Source organism: Betta splendens, chromosome 11, assembly GCF_900634795.4.
Source record: "Betta splendens chromosome 11, fBetSpl5.4, whole genome shotgun sequence".
In the NCBI taxonomy this organism is placed as follows: domain Eukaryota; kingdom Metazoa; phylum Chordata; class Actinopteri; order Anabantiformes; family Osphronemidae; genus Betta; species Betta splendens.
In genome coordinates, this window is record NC_040891.2 from 6,638,315 (window position 1) to 6,652,746 (window position 14,432).

Sequence of the window (14,432 nt, forward strand, 5' to 3'; positions counted from 1 at the left end):
CACACACACACACACACACACACACACACACACACACACACACAGTTTTTTTGAGACTCCGTCGGCTGGTCAAGGCTGAAGCATTTCACGTTTGGTATTCATGAAGCTTTGAAGAGTTTTCCTTTAGTGCCACAATAAGACTGAACGTAACCTTCAGACAAGTGCTGTCAAGACGACATGTAATTCCAGTTTTGGTTAAAGTTATGGTTGAACTACAAAATCAAATACACTGTCCTGATTTGAGTGTAGAAGTGTAGTTTTCAGGGGACAGGTGTGCAGCTTCTTCATAACACAAGCCTCATATATGTCTGATCATCTTTCGTCCCGGGAGCTGCTGCACCAGAGGGTGGTGCTGGCATCCTTAAGCCGAGCTGTGTTGCCAAAGCCTGCGTTGGCAGATAGAGGGCCGCCCTGGGTGTACAGTTGTTCGGGTGTTGTTGTTTTTTTTGTATTTTTTTTTTTTTGCTGTTGACTTCCATCTCATTTCTTGTTTGAGGCAAACACTGGAACTTGACAGCGTGGGCGCATGAACCTGCAAATGATATCTACTGGGGTTAGGACTGGAATCCTGGCAGGACAGCATGATGTGTTTGTACGGTACATGTACAGGGTTTGTCTTCACGTCTCAGCTAATAAACATCTCATGCTTCTGTACGTTTATGCTGTGGACGCATGCATCATTTCCCGTCAAGTTTAAAAGCATGTGAAAGTTTTTTAATTGTAATATTTCTTTGACAAAATGAAATAAATCCACAAACGCATCGCACTTGATCTGTTGCCTCCTTTTCAACTTCCCTTTCATGGTTAAATGCGTAGGCAACGGCTGATCTCGGTGGTTTTGGTTTCAGTGTCTCCTACGTTCACTACACCTCAAAGAAACAGCTTCTTTGAACTGGAAAACAAGCATGATCAGCACTTTGTAAACGTCAGCAATCTTTCATGTATATAAAACAGCCCTGAGTTTAACAGATCTCCTTTATTGGCAAAAGAAAAGGAAAAATACAGTTAACGAGTACAGACTGTATGGATTAGACTGTAAAGGAAAGATTGTAAAAATATGTAACTTTATTGAAATTTATTTAGGATTTAGGATTTAGTGCACAGCAATATAGATTGAATGTCTGTGTGAAAGTGTGAACCGCACCTAATTTAATCTAACTTGCTACTAAAAGGCATGTTTATCAAATTCCATAACTTTTATCAGATGTAGCTTGTTGTTGGAGCGGCTTCGGACGTTATCACGCCATTGAATGGTTCATTGTAGCACTGTAGCAACTTAGCTAGCCGCTAGCAGTTAGCGAGTAGGTAGAGCAGACACCTACTGGCCCATACGTATGGGCTCATAAGTACTGATCATAGCCTTATGATAAAGGCGATAACATCCAAAGCCGGTGGTTGTTGTCGCTTGCTGCTTTTTTCAGACATTTAGTACAATTTTACAATTTAAACTGGCAGAGGCCCAGTAAATATGTGGCCTTTAGGACCAGGCCAAGGCTATGTGAGGTTGACTGAGGAGCGAGTGACTAATTGGCCTATGGAAGAGTCAGGGCAGGGATGTACAGTCTATGGGAGTCTTTATTTGTGAAGGTGTGAGCTCCCATTGGAATGGACGTACAGTAAAATATATACTGCTGGCCTCATCAGGCTGGAGCTGTTTTGGCACCAGACAGGGAACTATCCAATCTGAGGCAGGTGGGTTTAATGTAGTAAATGCTGCCAAACCTGGAACCTGGTCCTTGGGTGAGTGTGTAGATATCTGAATCCCTGGAATGATGTAATACATTATTCTAATGGGTCTCTACAGCAGGTCCACTTTCATCTTATTGCTCTTTTAGACATATAGCAATGTATAAAATTAAAAGCACTTGGTAAGCACTTTATGCTCTCCCACTGTGACTTCACTAATCACACACACTGTAATTACCTATAAGAACAGCAGATGTGTTTGCATTCTTAAAGCAATCCTAAAGATTTATTTTAATGATTTTCAGCAGGGTAGTGGTTTGGCATGAAAATGAGTGAGATCGCAGTGAGAATACACTTTACATCTAATTCAGATTTGTGGAAGTCAGCATCTGCGAAGTACATGGTATGCGTAAACTAGAAAAGGGCTGAGATATCAAACATATAAAACAATGTGATAAGGGGCAGAAAAAGCCAGAGGCAAGAAGAAAGGTTAATATGGCCAATAATTGGAAAGAGGTGCAGCCCCGGGCTGAGGCATTATTAAATCAGTAGTGGATGTGAAGAGTTGGTTACATTAAAAGCAGAATGAGGTGTTTGAAATGGCCGAGTGTCTGGACCGCATCGCTCCAACGCAGACTCCAGTATCCATTGTAGCCAGAGTTCCATTTCTTCCCTAACACGAGGACAGCACTCCCCAGAATATGACAGAACAGGATCCTGAATTAGACATGGAAGATGAATAATTGATGGCACCTCAGCTGCACACAGATACACACTCTGAGACGCACACTCGCGAGTATTAAGGATCTGCATCCAAGAGGTCAACAGGGAGTTCTGGTTTTCTCCTTGTCACTTAGTTATGGACAAATTAAATATTGAGCTCTCAGAGAGGCAGAGTTCGATATTTGGTTTACTGCGGCGGGGAATGAATTGGCCAGTGTTTAAAAAAAAGGACTAGAGCACTAGGAGACCCGCATATGAAATCAATTTCAGCATTTATACGCTATATTAAGGAGGAGAAAATAAAGCAAGCAGGGGTCAGATATGTTCAAAATGTGAAACTCCAGAGACATTCCTGGATATAATGAATGCCACTCCGAAGCCTGGAGTTTATCCGTCATATGGACCATAAATCCGCATTCATTTGGAGTGAGTGTGATTGAGGTGGCCATGGTTTACCCAGCTCTGCATATAATAACTTGCCCTGAAGAGCTTTTAGTAGACCACGGAAATCCAGGGAGAGAAGCCCCTGTCCCTCATCCCTGTCATTTCAGCCACGACCGGGTGTGACTGATTGCTCAAACTTGATCGACTACTTTGCATGACGTACAATCAGATAAAATGGCCATCACTTGGGCTCTATCACGCCATAAATCACCATGGAGATATTGTGGAATATGTATTCTCTTTCTCCATAAATCATGGTTATCCCTCATCTAAGAGTCAATTATCTAAAACGCAACAAATGGCTCGGCAATAACCTTGAAGGTAGGGGATACATGCGGCGAGGCCAGCGTGTCCAATGCTGAATCTCGCCTGTTTTGCAACTACCAGTCACAACACTGCCTTATTTAAAAGCTGTTGGATGGCGGATTTATGCAGATTTGAATACATTTTGAAATGGTTTACCCATCACACTCCGGGGATTTATTGAACAGGCGTTTGCGCTAGTGAGTAAATGGATACTATTTCATCCTAAAGCTCCAGTAATGACAGCGCATTGTTATTTCCTTAAAGGGCAAAAACAGCTTACATTAGGCAGGCATCCAGTGATCTGCGCTTCAAACACAAACACATCTTTTGTAATTCAACATCATCTCTTGTTCGTGCCGTGCAACAAAAGAAACAAGGCACATCACAGTATACATTTCTATTTTTACGGCTTGGGGGTCACTAGGAAAAGAGGCGGGCTTTGTTCTGGTATGCTTTACAGCACAGGTATGTGTATTCAGTGTGATTCCCCTAACAGTCCACAGATATAATTGTATGTTTTATTCTGAATAACTACCCACAGATGCCAACTGGACACAAACTCGCATTTTTGTTTGCACTGAGTGGTGAAAGCATTTATTTGTCTTCCAAAAGCAGCCAAAATGCGGAAGACTACCTTTCCTCGCACCTCTCTCTGTTCCTCTGCTACTTTCCACTGCACCTCTGCACAGGAAGTTATAAGCTCCAAATAAAATCCCAGCCCTTCCTTGGGTGCTGACCTCTTCTTTGCCATAAGGGGTGTTTATCAGTAATGCCCGGGCATTGATTCTGTGCTGAGGGCAGTCTCTTCGCATCTCTGCCTTGTGTCCATTTCCCCCCCCCGTTCACTGTAAATTGAAAAGACATTTTCGCAGCCGGGTCGTTGGCGCCTGGAACAGCTAATTGATTTCAACTATCCTCCAATCAATTAGGGAGCCGGGTAGTTAGTGCTGTTACTAATGTTTTAGCCAGTGTTGAATGAATGGCAATACATGTAAGTATGTAATAAACCTCCACACACAAGCACATACGCTGTAAAGGGAACTGGTGAGCTGGATGCAGACGAATGGGGGCCAGCTTGAGAAAGAGAGAAGGTGGGAAGAAGATGAAGAGAAGGAGTTGAGTAGATGGGTTGTGCACCAGTGAGGTGAGAAATTGCCAGGACTGCAGATGGCACGCTCTCACTTTCATCACGCTCTGCCTCTATCTGTCTTAGTTGCCCCGGAACCGACACCACACGACATGACCTCCCCGGTTGTGTCCTTCGTGTGATCATGATGATGCTGATTACATTACCTCATCAAATGGACCTAAGTTGAAAAAAAATGTGATAATCGGTACCTTCTGGTCCTCAAGGCTCACCATCCCTTTCCCTATCCTGTGCTGATTACACAGGTCAGGGATGTTCAGTCAATCAGAAGGTTGGCGATACTATCTCAGAAGAAGTTATATGGTGGAAAGCAAAAGTGTTATCTTTGAGTTTCTGATTGACTAAACCCACCTGACCCAGGAAATCAACTGGGGGCGGGTGAGGAATAATTAGAAAACAGAGAGGGCTGTGGGCCTTGAGGACCAAGGGAGCTAATTATCACTGTTTTATTTCAACTATGTCCTTTAAAAAGTCCTTACAATAGCTGTAGGTGATGTAATTTAGAATAATACGCTATAGTGGTCATCCACAGGTTTCTGATACAGTGTATAGTATATTTAAGCTACAGGCAATATAATAACTATAATTTTTTTCATGTGTGTAAAGTGGTGAACAGCGCCACTTACGCTGTGTGGTGAAACGTGGTACTGCGTGCCTGGAGACAAGCTGGAGCAGGTGAAACCAGGTGGGAAACGTGATGCCAATTGAGTAAAAGCTTAGGCTTCAGAAACGACTAGGACTTTTTAATGTGGAAAATCCTCGTTTCAACTCTAAATTGTGGGAAATCGTCGTTGTTTCAGCACGGTGGTCGCAGAAAGGACAACGTTAGCTAGCTTAATTAGTTAGTTAGCTACAGTATCAAGCTAGCTAATCACCGTACACCAGGTGGCCGGCGAAACTGTTTGGGTCACGAAAAAAAGGGGGTCAGCTGCCGGTAAGTAAAGCAAACGGACTATTTCCCTGTTTAAATGGTTGTTTACTTTCTGCTTACATTTGTTATTGAGTGATGCGACTTTCCCAGAAGTTTAATTTGCCTTAGTCTCTATGGAGTCTCAGCATTAGAAATAATAACATTAGGCTTCCTGTAAAGACATCACCAATATGAATCCGATGATTGCATCTCACTGTAGGTGGCTGTGTCAACTTGGTGATAAATGATAATCAAGTGATATCAGAAGCCACTAGAGAGAGTTTGCCTTCAGTTCAGGCTCAGGATTCACCCTCCTGATGTTTACAATCTACAGAAGGAGGCTGATTTAAAAACTACATAAACATTGCAAACAGCCGGCCCATCAACTATCTTCCCCAGTCAGATCTATAATGTACAGTATCTACAGTACAAAGCGGAGGAAGCCATAGATTGGAGCTCTCTCTCCTCCCTCCCAGGAGGAGAGCAGATGCGTAGGCAGTGCTAAAGCAGCAGACGATTGTTTGTGATGTTTATCGCTCCCCTAGCTGCTGGAGATTTACAGTAAATATCTGTTTTATTGCTCACAGCGGGCCCTGCATTTGCACCGGTGTATCACTTCACCTCCTATATGCCGGGGGCCACCCACATTCGTCTCGAAGGCCTCTAACCGCAGCCATATGCAGCACTGACTCTCGCTGCCATCACTAATTGCAGCATCACGCAATGACTCATTGGATCCGTTGTCAGCGTAAATAACGCAGCCCCGCATCGGTGAGAACTATGAGTAAGCGATGAATTAGTAAAAAAGGTTTCACTGATATGGGGAGTTTTTTGAACTTGTGGGAGTTTCTCTACTCATGGCTCCTAGTTGTGTATCTGAATGTTTGGAAGGGGATGAATAATAAAATGCTGTGTGTGTGTTACATTGAAGTCTTTTGTCTCTAGAATGTTGATACGCATTTTGTCTGCCAGCCCTTGAAGTGCAGGATCTTGGAATGCTATCTGGTAAAAGTGGAGCGATTGAGGATTATGTGGTGAAATCAAGGTGCTCATCTTCCTCTTGGCGTCTGTTCAAGATGGATTTCTTTTCTTGGATCACCCATGCTTTCATTTCATGCTTGCGGACACGCTTCCACTTCACAATTACCCTCTCAGCCAGTTAGTTATCGCACCTCGTGGAGCGCTGTTGTGAGGAATTGGGAGGCGCAGTGGTGGGGGTATTGTTCACATAAAGGTGAATGATACGGAAACTATCCGTCCCGAGTGGAAGAGAAATGGTCGGGTTTGTTGATGGCGAAAAGGATGCGAATTGATGGAGGGACGAAGTGATAAAAGAATGAATGTTGGAACAAAGGGGGAACGTGATGGAGCTGCAACCTCCTGCAGTCCAGGTCAACCGGTGAACTTTAAAAAGCACCCATTTGATCATGACATGTCAGGGATGTGGGGGTAGCGAAAGAGAGTGAGAGAGAGGGAGCGTAGAGCTATGGAGAAAGATGGCACAGCAAACAGAAAAAATACTCTTTGTTTGGCACCAGATTGAGTGATCCGTTTTAGGAGCGGGCCTAGGTGTGTGTATGTGTGTTTGCTGGCTCCTATCACTCCTTATGGGCAGGAGGTGTATTGCCTGGGCCGTGGATTTGATGGACGGCGCATCAGTGAGCTGCATCGATCTGAAGGGTTTGGTGGAAGGAGGTGAGCAGGGGTGGCAGGGGTTTGGTTGTCACAGGCAGAGAGATGGAGGACAGTATCAGGCGCGCAATCTCTCAGCGAGGGACCCCAGTGTGCAGGGATAGGTTGGGGCAATTCATCTCTTTGCAGTACCCTCACCGCAAGGACATTATGCCAGAAGGATAAGGGTCTGTCTGGGAGTGTTGAGAGCTATGCCTGGTTATCTTTCAGTGGAGACCATGAGGCTAGAAGTCAGTGTTTCACCCGGGCAGATGGACACCGTCTCTGCCACGAAGTCTGTGAAAGATAAAGAAGCACATACCTTTGCGGTTGATCCCATGAATCGTTGTCTAAATATATAAAGAACACTGCATGGAATACGAGCACAGCTATCTTCATTGAGTTGAATTGCCTTTAGGTTAGTGGATTTGTTAGATTACTGATTACTGACTCACCAGGCACATAATACTGTATTAATTCAACACCACAGTGAAGTACTATGACCTCTGTTCCACAGCTCCCATCTGCAGCTTCAAAGTAGAAAAAAAACAACAACAGCCAGCTGTAAACATGTAGCTTATCCCAGCAGACAAACACTGTGTAGACAAACAAGGAATGTGACTGTGTGGTGTCCCTGTCTGCTGTGATAAGACAGAGATAAAAACCAGCGCTGATGGGGCCTTAAGAACCGCCTAAATGAGACAGAGTTGCAAGTGCGATATGCTCAGTCTTTTTCACATGGAAGACACATCCGCGGGTCCCTGTTGCCTGGCTGAACACTTTCCTGGTGATGTGGAACATGTCCAATCAATATTTCATTCAGTCGGGCTTAGTCATTGCTGATTAGTAGACACACAACGGACACACATACCAAAGATGTTTATGCATCAACACAAATAGAACTTTCAAAGACAGTTGAAGGTCAAATCATTGAGGTTTTCTGTTTTAAGTAGACCCCTAAGCACCGTTTTGTTCTTATTTTACAGTCCTGCATCAGTCGTTTACATGACAGACCAACGCTTTGTGTCTTGGCTCTGCTGCTTGTAGGAGACAATACTCCAAGATAGACATCCTCGAGTGTATAGAGGAGATGCCAGGAGTCAACATTACAGCATCAGGACCGCATTCGCTGCATGAGGAAGGAGGTAAAGAGCACTGCAAGAGCAAACTGATTTTCATTACTGCTGTGTATGTTTCTGGCTAACCTCAGAAAGAGACCATAGGGGTCTGATGTCCTCTAATGTGACCTGTGCTCAAAGCCTAGCTAAGTGCAATTTGACTGACACTCACCAATCAGGCGCACCACTGGTGCCCATTTTCCTCACACATGAGCGCAAATTCACCCCAAGCACATGTACAGTAATAGGCATAACCAGGTCTTGGGAGGGTTGTTCAGACCTTTGTGGTGTAGTCAGCAGTTTTACTTTGCCTTCCAGTGTGATTTTGAGTCTGTGTTGATGCTTTTGGTTTCCAATGACTCCTACAGCATGTAATTTTGCTTTGAAGACATCATAGCAGATACATAAAGGTTTTCAACGTCATTCATAAAAACCTGATGTGTTGAAGTTGTCCCCAAAAGTCCTTCCTAAATCGCAACTTAGCGTTTTTAGCTGAGCCCACATGTTTAGAGGTGAAGTTAATTTATCATGGTTAATGAATGTATTTATTTATACTTGTTTTGCACCATGCTAAAAGCTGATTGCTGAAACATCTATAATAACCACCAGATGTTACTGCTTTAATTGTGAATATAAACGTTACAGTAGGACAGAGGGAGCAGATGAAGTTTTATTTGGCTAACAGTAAAAAATTATCAGGCCATAATTGGCATTGTGCGGTTTGGATGGCTTACTGAGCTGTACCGTTAGGTTTAACAGATTTCTTTTGCCTGTCCAGCTGGTTAGAGACTTTGCAACAGTCTGTGTGTATCACAGAGGCACAAATCAGAATCAGAAATCAGAAAGTGACCGCGGTGCTGAACTTGTGTGTTCTCATGTGTTTTCTGCTTTTTGTGACACTGGTTCACAGAGCTATTTTTAAAATACTTGTTTTATGTTTCAGTCCACTTTCCCATTATCATTTTCACAGCATCATGCACACGAAATGAGGAAGACAGACTGCCTTGAATCTCGCACAGGCACAGGCACAGGCACAAGCACGCTCCACATTCATTCACATACATGCACACACTGTGAGACCAATGAGGGGAACAGGAGCCCATCCATTCCATTTCATGGTGAATTCTGCTGGCTGTGATGGTCTGTGTTGGTGCTTGTAAATACTTCACGTGCAATTTAGTATTTTTTGTCCTTGCTGCAGGTTTTAGTGTGTGCGCCTGCTGGGCGTATTTACTTACATTGCACAGTCTCAGTGTGCATATGTACACACAGCTGCCTCTGCAACACAGCTTGGCTCTATTTGATCCAAAGGGGGGCTTCAGGGCTTTGATATACTTTCATAGCAGCACAAGGGGGAAGCAGTGCTGTCAGGATCCCAGCAGAGCCAGCAACAGACCTTGTTAATAGGTGCATGTGTGCTGCCACTGCTACAGCTAACAACATCTCTAATAGCCTGTGCATGCAGGGGTTCCTGTACTTACTAAGATAGCAAACAACAAAAAAAATGTTTTTTGAACAGAGTGAGAATTCAGCCATTTGAGGCTTGAGACTAGGCTTAATGTTAGGATTGTGTTTAGTGCCATTTAGTTATGGTTAAGGGAAGGATTTGAGGAATGCAATACAATAAGTCAATGAGTGTCCTCACAGATAGGTTTCTGTGTGCATATTCAAGAACAAGTTCCACTGTTTGCCCCCGCAGCATCAAGAATCTCCTCCATGTCAATAACAATAAGAGCAGCCAAGATTTTAATGGGAATATAATCTCCTGCCTATTTGTTCTTTCCTTGGCACACGGTGTATTTATCTTGCCTGCTGTTATTTGGGGAGAAGTGATGGAGGAAGCTGAAGTTGATGTACCAAAGGACAGCTTGTCTGTTGAGAAAAATGCAGTAAGGAAGGAGAAAAGGAAAGGAACTAAGGATTAAATGGGGATGCAATAAGGAAAATGACATGAAGGCAAATATATCAAATTTATGAGCATAAGAGGTGCACAGAATTGTTCTTTCACTCCTGGCCTTATCTCTTGACATTACAGTATACAGTATTCTACCCCTTTCTAGCCACCCTTACCTCTCCACTAATGCTTTTATTATGACGTCACACTCTTTTCTATCCATGACATGCAGCTTCACACTTACAACTAGGACCAATGATGTTTTCCTTGAATCCTCTTTTGCTGTGAGGTAACTTTTCTTTAAAGAGTGGCTGGGGCAGAAGTGAGATACCGAGAGATAAGGCCACAGACAGAAGGGGAAGATATAACACTCAGCAGTGCGTGATTCCCACCAGTCTTCCTTTGACTAATAATGTTGTCCTTATGATGGCAAGGAGTATTTGTCCTTTAATCTGTCTTTTTCCCCTTCTACTTCTTAACCCAAGGATAAACTCAACTATCCGATGACTGCCTGTGTGTGCATGGGGGGTAATTGGTCCCTTTGGGACACTTCTGTTCAAGGAGAAGTTAAAAAAAAACTAAGTTGTAATCAAAAATATAGGCTGTTTAAACAAATGTTGCCAATAATATTTCAAACCTGGTATTTATTTAACCTTAAGTTCATTATTTAGGTTGCAGCTAAAATACATTATATGTTGAGGAGCTTCAAGTGGTTTCCAATAACAACCTTGAGGGGAAAGGAATATTCTACAAACTGGACTGAACAGTATTAGATTATATAGGTGTACCTAATAAGGTGTCAAGGGAGTCTGCATCACAAAATATATCTACATGTGTTGAATAAAATATTGTCTGCGACCCCTGCAAATTAAACGTAAAATATTTTAGGTATAATTGAACCTAAAATGTTGGTCTTTGTTGAAAGTTCGTTGCATAATATTTCACTGTATGTAAAACTAAGGTGCATGTTCAGGGTCTTGCACAAATAGTAAGTTCCTGGTACTTCAGACACCGTATTGGTTTTAGCCTTACACTGGACTGGCTGACTGATACTGTTACTAACATATCTTTAATAATTGCTTGTTGGACTACTTTTGTTGAATTTAATGTGGAAGTTCATTTCAGCCTGTTCTGCAGCTGAATTTGCAGATTTCTGCTTTTGAAATGCTCTTGGCAAATGTTTTGTTATTCCATTAGTTTATGTGTTGCTGCATTCTGGCGCTGAGGTGTTAATTAAGTAATAAGATTATTGCAGATAATGAGAGCCTCTGATTGTTTTAATGGATCATTGGTTTTGCACCCTGAATAGGTAGTCGACACGGTTTGCTGGGAGACTGACACCGCCTTCATCATCACACTGTTCCTTTCTTTTTACATGACAATTTGAATAAAACGCGCAAGGTGGTTGCTGAGGTAAAGCTGATTTAACATGCTATATGCTAATTTGACCTATGACCTCTGTTGCTGGAATGATGCACAGACATGACATTTCAAGAGTGTGTAGAAAACAAATGCAATGTTTTGGAAGTTGGAGGAGAACTTACCAGTAGACTTGGCAGACAGGTCTTGTCTGGAGTTTTTTTCTTTTTTCATTAAAAAAAAAATCTCCCCTGGCATATTTAGGCTTAGTCAAGTAGGCATTACATGTAGTTTATCTTTGTATTATAAAACAACTGTAATTGTAATTGACGTGATTATTGACCCAGCACATAACATTTTACATTAAATGCAGAGCTAATTCATTAACTAGACAGTGTAAACTCTGCTAAAGGCACGTCTGTCTTCAGCTGCTGACATGGTACAGTAGAAAACAACCACCTGATGACCCTATTTAAATTTTCATTACTTTATATTTTATTGGACAATCTTCACCAAGTAATTAGGTTAAGGGAGTAATATGTTGGTTGGACCTTTATTTGCCATGACTGCTGCCTTCATGCAAGCAAAGTCATTAAGCTCCAGCTTCTGTCTGACAACCAGATAGTTTGTGTACTTCAAATAATGTACCACAATAAAGATAAAAACAACAGTAGGACATGTCAAAAAGCTATCTTGTCCAAGTTTCTTGTTATTTTTCCAGTTTCTATCCCTCTGGTGTGTGTTTGTATGCATGTGTGTGTGTGGTTCACTATCTCCTGTCAGCATCTAATCACAAAGCAACTGCTAGATCCTGAACCCAACTACTGGGAAAAACAAAAGGCATGAGAGATGCTTCCACATTAAATGCCAAATAGCTACAGTAACTCCAAGGTTTGGTAGTATTTTGTATTAAAGAGAAAGGATGTGGATGTTCTTGATAAAACCACAGCGGTTTATACAACATGCAGTACCAAAATAAGGTTTGCAGTGAGCAAAAATGTTGCTACTCATAAAGGAGACACACATTCTCAGTGACTGTTAGCAGTTGAGTTGCAGTGTTTCTTTTTCAGAAGCTCCTTCTAAAAATAAATAACAACCCTTTATTTCTGAGTGTGCAGTTAGTACACTCTAGTGTAGTTATTGTGCCATCTGTACTGTACTGTTACTGTATCATCTGACAATACAATAGAAGGATAAAGTAAACTAGTCTTGCTTACAATGAAACAAAATGTTAAGACATGTTACAGACATAATGGATCTACTCTTCTCTTAGGAGAAACCTGGGTTGATACCTGGTCTCTGCTCTGCTACCAGAGAGTGGAGCAGAAATAGTAGTGGAGTTGTAATTTTGCACTTGGTGCTAAAACAGGATGTTTCAGAGAGGTTCTAATGCTTTAAATATTGATGCATAGCTGGTACAAGTTGAACAGGCTTAGAGGAGGCCCAGCTTTCCCTGATTGGGGGGGCTGTACATGCTTATGATACAAAGTGCTTCAAAACAGTTTCAATCATAACAAGACATGTAAGTTAAGTTATATGTCAATAAAAAAACATTTTTTGATAGTTACTCTCTTCTTCGAGTTGTTGGTCAGATCTACAGTACGTTTCTCAAGCCCCCGACCACAGCATCCCTCCCCCTGCTTTCATGGGGTCAAGCCTTGGGCAGTTCCCTTGAGGGAAGCTTTGCTTTAGTCTTAGTTAAGATGTTGTGTTTTCTTTTTGCTCTGAAATGATCTGCACCTACGAGACAGCAGCTCCAAGGGAAATCACATTCTGTGGATTACTTTCAAGTCTCCCCTACTCCTCAGGCAATGAAAATTACATAGATCAGCCAGATGGTGAGCTCCACAATAGTGTTTGAAAACCCAGGCAAGGTGACCATTTTTATTGAATTAGTACAGACCATCATGTTGGCTAACATTTATTGTTGCTCATGAGATGTGGAGAACTGTTGGGAAACTTTAGGTCAAAGTCAGAGATGCCTAGAGGCAGGAAACTTTGCCAATCTACATTTCCTAGAGTGGTCAGAGTTCAGTTCTAATTCAAAACGGAGCATAGAAAAACTCTCCAAGACATTTCACCTTCCCATTTCATTTTTAATGAATCACAAGATCGTATTTACTGTATGTATGTATGTAACCTGTTTTTGTGTTTTAAGTATTTGTTTAATCTTCTGGGCAGAGCTACTCTGTCTTTGTGCCTTGCAGTTTGACTGTGGCACCACAGTGGAACTCCTTGCTTTGTGAGATCCTCTGGGAGTTATTTTTTGTGCATTTGTCTTAGTACCATCCAAATTAAATTTGAGAAGTGAGAATCTGAGAATATAAAGTGCATTTACAGAGCTTAGAATGGTGTCCACAGCTTTTCCGCGAGCTATCATTCATTTTAATTGGATAACTATAGAACCTTAATGAGCTTTAATGTTGTAAATGTTTCTGCTGGCTTGTGCACCTCTCAGCTGCAAGCACAGACCAAGGTCTTTCCTTTCTCTTCAAACTTTTTGTCACCTTAAGAGAACTTTCGTTAATGTTTTTTTTAATTTCTTGTTCTTAGAGAAACACCTACACTATATAGTATGTGAGCATTGTCATTTCATCATCTGACCACACAGCTGGTAAGTAAGCACCCATATGTACAATGTTCTGCAAAATAGCCAACTAGAACAGAGAAATGTGAGCCTTAAGGATGAAAAGAGAATTCTGTATGAGGCCTGCTGTGAGGTGAAAAGAATATCATTTGCAGTATTATAGTAAATTAATTACCTTAACATATGTGACTCTTTTGAAGCCGTCATTTTAAATGTTCCCTGCAGTCAACATAAAGTTGTTATAGACACTCTGCCTTCCTCTTAATTTCATAGAGGAACTCCACTGCTCCCTGATTGGTCTTTTATAATCAGGTGTTAGGTATACTACAGAGGAATAGTCACTAATAATGTACCAGTCAAGTGGTGATTTTCCTGAGATGATAGACCTTCAGCATATGTAAAATTCAAAGTTTCGCAGGCCTAGTTTTAGAGAAGTCAGGATGTGCCTCCATAGCAACTACAGGAGTGTGTACTGCTGGGTTCAAAGCTGTTTGGATGACATTTGAGACATGTTTTTCTACACTATTCAGTCTTGGAAATAATCTTGCTGTAATTTAGTTTTGCTACATGTGAATGACCCAATTTTA

The 14,432-nt window shown here is 41.9% G+C and overlaps 1 protein-coding gene across 7 annotated transcripts in view; it reads left to right on the forward strand.

The window, feature by feature from the left end:
* Window positions 1–4,923: 4,923 nt before the first annotated feature.
* The window catches only part of col9a2 (procollagen, type IX, alpha 2), an 86,991-nt gene continuing 77,482 nt past the window's right edge, over window positions 4,924–14,432 (forward strand). For 2 of the 7 annotated variants that reach the window (XM_029167156.3, XM_029167158.3), the window contains exons 1-2: window positions 4,937–5,240; window positions 7,874–8,032. In XM_029167156.3, the coding sequence (XP_029022989.1) occupies window positions 8,021–8,032 (12 nt within the window). In that variant the 5' untranslated portion in view covers window positions 4,937–5,240; window positions 7,874–8,020. Of the gene's footprint in view, window positions 5,241–5,803; window positions 5,988–7,873; window positions 8,033–14,432 lie in introns of all 7 variants that reach the window. The other 5 variants (XM_029167157.3, XM_029167159.3, XM_055513046.1 and 2 more) reach the window with 4 other exon arrangements.